This window comes from Sinocyclocheilus anshuiensis, unplaced genomic scaffold (genome assembly GCF_001515605.1).
Source record: "Sinocyclocheilus anshuiensis isolate Anshui unplaced genomic scaffold, SAMN03320099.WGS_v1.1 scaffold788, whole genome shotgun sequence".
Classification (NCBI taxonomy): Eukaryota; Metazoa; Chordata; class Actinopteri; order Cypriniformes; family Cyprinidae; genus Sinocyclocheilus; species Sinocyclocheilus anshuiensis.
In genome coordinates, this window is record NW_015558586.1 from 118,162 (window position 1) to 126,119 (window position 7,958).

At 36.8% G+C, this 7,958-nt stretch overlaps 3 protein-coding genes across 4 annotated transcripts in view; all 3 read right to left on the bottom strand.

Annotated features, from left to right (window-relative positions):
• Positions 1-6: 6 nt before the first annotated feature.
• On the bottom strand, positions 7-2,065 carry LOC107679866 (uncharacterized). The gene is made up of 3 exons (XM_016475574.1): positions 1,471-2,065; positions 991-1,093; positions 7-898 (listed from the first exon to the last, which is right to left on the bottom strand). The coding sequence occupies exons 1-3, from the start codon at positions 1,666-1,668 to the stop codon at positions 543-545; spliced, it is 657 nt and encodes a 218-aa protein (XP_016331060.1). The 5' UTR covers positions 1,669-2,065; the 3' UTR covers positions 7-542.
• Positions 2,066-2,677: 612 nt separating this feature from the next.
• LOC107679868 (potassium channel GORK-like) lies at positions 2,678-5,432 on the bottom strand. 2 transcript variants are annotated; one of them, XM_016475575.1, is made up of 7 exons: positions 5,328-5,432; positions 4,617-4,759; positions 4,264-4,359; positions 3,999-4,159; positions 3,281-3,364; positions 3,012-3,174; positions 2,678-2,919 (listed from the first exon to the last, which is right to left on the bottom strand). In XM_016475575.1, the coding sequence occupies exons 2-7, from the start codon at positions 4,749-4,751 to the stop codon at positions 2,776-2,778; spliced, it is 783 nt and encodes a 260-aa protein (XP_016331061.1). In that variant the 5' UTR covers positions 4,752-4,759; positions 5,328-5,432; the 3' UTR covers positions 2,678-2,775. The 2 variants fall into 2 exon arrangements, with proteins under 2 accessions (XP_016331061.1, XP_016331062.1); XM_016475576.1 differs by lacking the exon at positions 5,328-5,432 and adding an exon at positions 4,902-4,982.
• A 1,463-nt stretch (positions 5,433-6,895) lies between these two features.
• The window catches only part of LOC107679884 (membrane-spanning 4-domains subfamily A member 12-like), a 7,583-nt gene continuing 6,520 nt past the window's right edge, over positions 6,896-7,958 (bottom strand). Inside the window, exons 3-6 of the mRNA XM_016475601.1 lie at positions 7,749-7,805; positions 7,416-7,562; positions 7,215-7,331; positions 6,896-7,043 (exon numbers count right to left, since the gene is read on the bottom strand). Coding sequence (XP_016331087.1) covers positions 7,017-7,043; positions 7,215-7,331; positions 7,416-7,562; positions 7,749-7,805 — 348 coding nt within the window. The 3' untranslated portion in view covers positions 6,896-7,016. The remainder of the gene's footprint in view (positions 7,044-7,214; positions 7,332-7,415; positions 7,563-7,748; positions 7,806-7,958) is intronic.

Consider the following 7,958-nt stretch of genomic DNA (forward strand, 5'->3'; position numbering starts at 1 on the left):
TTTCAGTTATTTGCAACAGCAAATGTTGTTTTTGTGACTTTAAGGGTTCATCTTAAATTTTTTCACTCCAAAACAGTCATGGAAAAAATGCAGTGGACTGTTGCCAAGAAGACCATTTATCGGACAGGGCTTTTGTTAACAAATGTTTTATAATGAATTGATTAAATACATTTTGTACTGCTGCCCTGTGCATCACATCCCTGAATAATACATTAAGCAACAAAAACATGATTAAATGCAGTATAAAGACATTTGTTGTTCTCTGTACTTTAAGACCCCAGAAACGGTGTTTGAACATTCGATTCTGTCCTTTGGTTAACAATAAAACCCCTCGAATGCTAGATCCAATTGTGCTATGGGGACCCTAAGACATGTTTTACTTGAGAATCAATAATCTTGGAACATTGAAGCACCTTCCAAGTTTAGATAAACAAAATGCACATGTGGTTCTATTGCAGGGTCACAATATCATGCTGGATTCACAACTGCAGCAAAGAGAAAAGAAAATGAGTTTTTTTTCTGGTCTGACAAGAGTTTCCCCGTCAATCCATTTTGTTTTTCTCCATCTCTCTTAGTCGTCTCTCCAACATCTTGATTTTTTCCTCGAGGTGCCTATCTGGCTTTGCAGATGTTGAACCTATTCCTAACAGGAAACAAACACATGCCAGGCCCGCTAGTCTTATCGCTGTGGTTTCTGCAGAGGCTCCAGTGTCGCTGAGAATCAATCCAAACATGCCTATGGCAAAGGTGACCTTCAGCAGCCACAGAGCCTGCCTTATAGCTCCAACAACCAAACTCAGGATGAAGGATATTATCCAGTAGGCCACAACAACCAGAAGGGCCCACTGAGCGACAAAAATCACTCCCTCCGGAGTAACTTTTTGGAAAGGTAGCTTGGCTAGATAAAAGCATGAATGAAAACATACATGTGAGAATGTGTTTTGGTTTAAATAAATTGAAACTTTCAAGTATAATTTTCAATATATTTACCATCAATTCCTGCTGATTTCAAGATTTCCGTAACATACTGGTTGACCATATTAAGTGCTGATGCCACAGCATCTGACATCCATTTTACACCACTTTGTAGAAACTGATGCCCATGAATAAAAAAAAACAAAAAAAACAGTATCATTATTTTTCCAAAGAAAAGAACTTGCCAGTACAGCAAGCATCATGTAGTAATATACGTTGCATTAGCAAATTAGCAAACCAAGAGGCAAATGAATCTAATTCTGCTTTTCCGAGAACCACCTTCGGTTTTCTTAGCCATTTTAAACTTTCATCAGCTGGCGTCAAGGTCAATTCCCTGGCATTTCAGAGCTCCGTGATATTACAACGAGAAAGTTTACAAATATTACACTGAATGATAGTTTTTTATTTATTTATTGGTTGCCACTTGGTTTCTCATAGAGCCAGCATTATATTACACAGTGCAGTGTTTTTTTGTTTTTTACAATGTAAGCTCACCTTGAGAGAAAGGTCAACTCTCTTTTCACCAAATATAGAGACCAGGCAACTGTGGGCTTCCTCGGACAAACTTGTGATGATGGACCGCACATTTTGCAGGGGACTAGACTGCTCACCCCATTCCAAAGAGTGGCACAACGGTATCAACAGATATGAAACTGAAAGTATAAGTGTGATAAAATAGAAACAACGGCCCATTTTAAAAAGTGCCTTTAATTACGCTAATAACACGCCGGCGCAATAGTGTTTAAACTCGTATTCGTATTATTCGCAAACAACGGGTACAGAAACAACTTGAAAACAACTGACGGGCAATACTACATGGAAAGAGTCAAGACATTGAAGGCGTCTCCGCTTGGGGATTACTAAATGAAGTTTAAGATGGGCATTTTATATCAGAAACGGTCTTACAATGGATGCCAGCTCTATCCTTCACTAATAAACCCGAGTTTCACGAAACTAATCCATAAAGCGTTTCTTTTCCCGGAGCAATGCCTGCTTCCTCTTTCTTTCCCGGAAAGGGCAACCCTGCCGCCTACCGATGACTCGAGACTGCGCGGTCTTTATCAAGAAGAATCGTCACATGACCTGATCCCATATGACCCTAGACCACAAAACCAGTCATAAGTGTCCCTTTTTTTTTATTGATTTATACATCTGAAAGCTGGATAAATAAGCTTTCCATTGATGTATGATTTGTTAGTATAGGACACTATCTGTCTGAGATAGCTACAAATATTTGAAAGTCTGGAATCTGAGGGTGCAAAAAAAATCAAAATATTGAGAAATTCACCTTTAAAGTTGTCCAAATGAAGTTCTTAGCAATGCATATTACTAATAAAAAAATCAAGTTTTGATATATTCATGCTAGGAAATTTACTAAATATCTTCACAGAACATGATCTTTACTTAATATCCTAATGATTTTTGGCATAAAAGAAAAATTGATAACTTGTGACTTATGACTGGTTTTGTGGTCCAGGGTCACATATGAGAATTGTGAAAGACCATGCTTAGCCTTTAGTAAACGTTTGAAAATACCAGAAAAAAATGAAGAAATAAATTTGTGTCCTACTTTTATTGCAAAAAAACAAAGCAGAGACTATTGTGTGCACCATAAGCTAACAGCATGATGCACATTTAGTAGTATAAATTTATTATTAGTATTATTAGTAGTTTATTTAATATTATTTATTAGCAGTGTATTTATTATCCTCATACATAACAATAGCAGAGTGAGAAAGAAAGTCACAAATACTGAATTTTCAGAATTATGCTGACAAAAAGACTACTTTTTTTTTTTTTTTATCTGTGTGCATGTTTTGCCTTATACAGCAGATAGTCCTCTTTAGTGGGGCAACACACGGTGAAAAGAGGGTCAAAAAGACCCATGATTGCTGTCTCATTTCGAGCATTATCCATGGCTGTCTGTCCCCACGCATCTTTCTCCTAAGAGTGAACAGGTTAAAAAATAGGGATGTATTTAACAAACATTAAAAGCCTAAAAAAATAGTACTGTCCAATCAGATAGTAGTTCATACCAGTGGCGTGGCTCCATATTCCAGTAGTTTGGTGATCATAGACTTGTCTTTCAGATAAACTGCCTCATGCATTACTGTCCGTCCATCATAATCTTTAGTGTCCATGTCGACTCCTGACAGAGCCCAGGCACACAGCAGAGGGTAATCTCTGTTCTGTACCGCTCTGTAGAGTGACAGGTTACACAAAAATAAGCTCAAAGACACATAAAAATATATTATAAAGCATATTACAAGGGGAAGTAGTGAGATATTATGTGATTAATGCTCACTGGATCATTTCCATGGCAATTCTCACAGGGTGCAGATTAAGAGTGACTTCTTTCATGTGCAGGAGTTTGACAGCATGACAGCGCCTAAAAGAAACACCAGTCTATGTATGTGCTGGCAACACAGTTACACTGACATGTTCAAGCTGAGCATGTACAAATGGTTTTACTGCCCCCTATTGTTAGTTTGAATTAAACTGAGCTAGAATTCCCAATAGTGAAATGGGCAGCTGTCAATAGAGGGCTGCGGTGATGACATTTTTGTAGGCCAACCCGGAAGTTGGCCTCATTTTCCCTGAAAATTTGAGTCTGAATAGTTTGAGAGAGTGCGATGAGGCTGTAAAAGTGAGCAATTGCATAGATGGAGTGAGTTGAAATAATTACCTATTAAAAAAAACAAAAACAAGGGGCATTATTGCTGTATTTTATGTTGTAGAATAAAATGTGAAAACATTTTCTAAAAAGATAAGAGTTTTTCTTAAAAGTTTCAGACATTTACCCAAAAATCCTATTGACTTCAGGACAATGGAACTGGAAGCGCTGAAATGCTCACTCATTTCCAGGTTATGGCCTACAAAAATACGTCATCCCTGCAGCACTCTTTAAAGGCCAGACAGGAGCAACACATACACATAGATGAAACAGAAGTTGACATACTTTACTAGTCAAAAATGTCAGCTCAATCAACTGATTTCAGATCACAGAGGTGTACTGTAAATACCTGCTCTTAATGGCCATGTAAAATGGGCAGTGTCCAAAACGGTTCACCTTATGAGGAGATGCTCCCTTTGCTAGCAGGAACTTAATCATATCTAAGTTCCCAAACTCACAGGCTGTATGAAGAGGTGTGACATCGTCATAGGTTCCGCAATTGGCATCCATCTTTTAAATGAATAATAAAGAAATCACTTTGGGTACAAAATAGGTTTGAATTCTAATTGTTTGCTGTCCACCATTTTAGTTTAGGAAACCTGAAGTTTAGTAACCTTCTCTAGGAGGGCGCTTAGAGAGAAGAAATCATTGTTTTCCACAGCTACGCAAGCAAAACACGGTATGATTCTGTCAACAAGCGATCTCCTTATCTAAGAGATAGCAGAGTAATTTCAAGCACAATGGACATATATTAATAAGTATCTATAATTATAGAACAGGTGAAACTGGTTGAAGTCGGGATGGAATCAAAGCTATGGACGTAAAATATTACATTTAAGTTGTCTGGACAGTTTAACAGGTCTGTACAATCAATGTTAATTTTCAATATAAAGTTTCCAGCCTACAAAAAATAATTAGTGTCAATTATTGTGTTACTGGCACGGTAGGCAAGTGAGTCTATTCATGCCTGGACTTCTTTGCCAAGTAGCCACTTAAGTTTCAGCACTTTGCCCAGTCTATGCAGAAACTCTTTGTCTCGGACCACCACTCTGTTAATGATGATGGGCTTGAAGCTGGAATTCACCACAGCTGGTTTCTGCATCACAGAAACTATGAGAGAGACATAAAGCGAGGTGATTTGTTACTTTTAAAAGGAAAAGTTCTAGAAATATTGTAATGCACACAGGAACCAAATTCAATATAGGCTATACACTTATTGTATGGTCTTTTGTATTGGCTAGATATAACCTACTGTGTAAAAGTCAAATAAATCCCATATTTTTTCCTTTGAAAAAACACGTTTTGTTCAGATCAACTGTAATAGGCCCATTCCTAAGAAATCCTAATCTTTTTACGAATCATTTTACGTTTTTTTTTTATCACTGTTTCCACTTTTCATCACTGATTAGTCATTGACAAACACCGTAGGCTAATAAGAGCCCAAAACAAGCAAATGTAAATGGGCTCCACAAGTCGATTCATTACAATATTATTAAATTTGATTGACTACAAATCATGTAATGGCATTATTTATGATTCTCCGATTTAAGCTATCCCTTAACAGCACAACTCAAAAGGACGCTAAGTTATGAGGGTTGTGTAACGTTGTTTTACTTTAACGTTACCCCCTCAGCTTTACAACAAAGCACAATCGCTCGCCCTGCGACTAGAAACAAACCTTAAATCAAGTAGAAGCTGATATATAACAGGATCAGCAAATAAATCGCTTCTGTTGTAGTGAGTGAGGACCGTTGCCTGTGTTGTTAGCAACCAACATACGAATCCTTTGACTGCATAGCTCATGAATATTTAATAGATAACGTTAGCGTGTATGTTGTTTGGTGTTCTGAGCTTCTTATTTATTTATTTGTTTGTTTGCTTGTTTATTTAGTTAGTTGTTAGTTTTTGCTTTGACTACTATTTCGTGGGCCAAGCTCTTTTAAAGTGGAATTTGGTATTTTGCCATCATAAAAATTAGTCCATAACGGCGAATATCACATAACGCGATTAATATTCATGAGCTAAGAATTTTCATCGTAAAATGCATATATTTTTAAAGGGGTCCTCTTATGCTCTTTTACAGTGTCGTGGTTTTGTTTTGGGGGTGTACTAGAACAGGCTCTCATACTAGGTTGTTCGAAAAACACATTATTTTTCACATATTTTACATTATTACAACACCTCTCTCCCCAGTCTGGCATGAACGGCTCGAATAGTTCCTGTATCAAATGAAAGCCCGCCTTCTGAAACACGAAATGTGCTGTGATTGGTTAGCTGGGCCTGTGTGTGTTGTGATTGGCAGCACTCGGCGCCTGATCGGGAAATGTCATGCCCCTTACAATAGCCGCCTGCCAGCTTCAGTGTAAATACTGCGTCAAAATCAAATAAATTTGAGTGCGATTTAAACCCGGGTGATTGTAACCCGTGATTGCATTCGTCTGCCTTGGTAAAGCTAGCGTGTCTCCGACTTAGTGATAACACTCGTTGCCTTCTCTAGTGCAGCTCAACCAGGTCTCGATATTTGTGATATGACAAATCCCGGAAAATATGCGTTGTAGTCCAAACGAGTCGTTCGTTGTAGTTTTTGAAAAGTGATTTCTGTTAAATAACATGTCTCCTTTTGAAGTGGACTTTGAACATTGTAACTTTGCAGATATTTTTTTATGCTCAAACAACAACATTACAGACTAACTAAAGTTGAAAAAATGAAAAAGCATAATAGGACCCCTTTAAATAAGGTAAACTGTTAGCTCGTGTCATGTGACTGACGATTTGCCCGGAAGCTGTCTTGTTTCTTCTAGTAGTGGGCTAACTATCGATGTAAGTAGGCCTACAGTAAAACCAGTCCTTTATTTTTGGTTCTTGAAAAAGAAATTCAAATTTATATTAAGAAAATTTTTTTATTTACATAATAAGAAAGCAATTAAGACTGTCTCTATTTGTAATATTTAGCCCACCCCCTGGCTGTATGTGTATTTTGTATACATATTATTTTTTTGTTTGTGTTTTATGATTTCATGTATATTATTGTAGTCCTAACTGTACTTTCACTGTGTTTATTGAAGTTTAATAAAATAAATAAATAAAATAAGTAGTAGGCTAACTAACAGACAAAGAATGATGGGAACAAGGTGCTGTTTCAAGTTGTAAAGTAAAACCACAAAAGACCATCTTTAAATGTAACTTTAATAATAATTTTAAAAAGCAATCTTTATATGTTTATTTTGATTATTTATATAAAAGTATACAATTCACATTCAATTTTACCGAAAATACAACAACACTTGGAACAAGAAAAACCACATGTAGGCTATAGGAAGTGGATAGTGGATAGGACCTCTGATTTAAATCCAGAAATGTCATGGGATTAAGCAGGATGTAATTCAGTCATGGTCTGAGAGAGAAGGAGAGAAATCCACTGCATTAGAAATTCACCTTTGAAGCATAGGCTACTTTGAATTTAATAATTTGAATAACTTATAAATGAATTAGGCAATTCAAAATCAACAAAACACACACACACGCACACACATATAATAGAATATTTTTCTAACTAAATATTTACCGCATAGCCTGTAAAGTTCCTCCTCTGATTATACTGTATAACTGTAAAAGCAGAGGACATTGCTGTCTGGACCATACTGACCATGGAGATGGTTGTCTTCAATCCCGTGCTGAAATGCTTATTTAAAGAAAGAGTCCTTACTAAAATATACAACTTTTTAATATAACAGAACTCTCACATATGAGGGTACGAGATACATACAGTGGCATAATACTGGTGGTCACACATCTGGTGTGGTCCCTCATGGCATTCGGTTGCCGGATTGAAAGCAATGTCAGCATAGTATAGGACAAGTGCAATAACTGAGATGATAATGGCCAAAGCAGAGATTGCCAAACAAACAGAGACCTAAAGACAAATGCAAATTTCATTATTTTTGTCTTTTTTGTTTATTTTGGATTTTCTGTTATACAGAATATGCCTGCTGATGTGGAGCCTTTGCATTTGATTATGGGTGAAATACAAGAACGGCATATGCCAATCTCTAAAATGTGCTCTAACAGTTTGTCTGTCTTGCTGTAAGTTCAAACTCACTGCTTTCAAGTTGGCATACTTTTCCAATGCTATTGCAGCTGCGCCTGAAATGACAAACTGTTTGGAAAAAAAGAGACAAAATATAAAGTTCAGTGATAGGTCCATTGTTGGCGGATATACAATTTACTGTACATTATTCCTTTAAAGCGGTCATATGATGCGATTAAAATTTTTCCTTTCTCTTTGGAGTGTTACAAGCTCTTGGTGCAT

Coding starts and splice junctions, on each gene's coding strand:
- LOC107679866 (XM_016475574.1), bottom strand. CDS start 1,668: ATGGGCCGTTGTTTCTATTTTATCACACTTATACTTTCAGTTTCATAT. Junction 1,094..1,470: donor GAGTTGACCTTTCTCTCAAG/GTGAGCTTACAT, acceptor CATGGGCATCAG/TTTCTACAAAGTGGTGTAAA. Junction 899..990: donor GAAATCAGCAGGAATTGATG/GTAAATATATTG, acceptor GCTTTTATCTAG/CCAAGCTACCTTTCCAAAAA.
- LOC107679868 (XM_016475575.1), bottom strand. CDS start 4,751: ATGCAGAAACCAGCTGTGGTGAATTCCAGCTTCAAGCCCATCATCATT. Junction 3,365..3,998: donor TACATGGCCATTAAGAGCAG/GTATTTACAGTA, acceptor TGTTTCTTTTAG/GCGCTGTCATGCTGTCAAAC. Junction 2,920..3,011: donor AATATGGAGCCACGCCACTG/GTATGAACTACT, acceptor GTTCACTCTTAG/GAGAAAGATGCGTGGGGACA.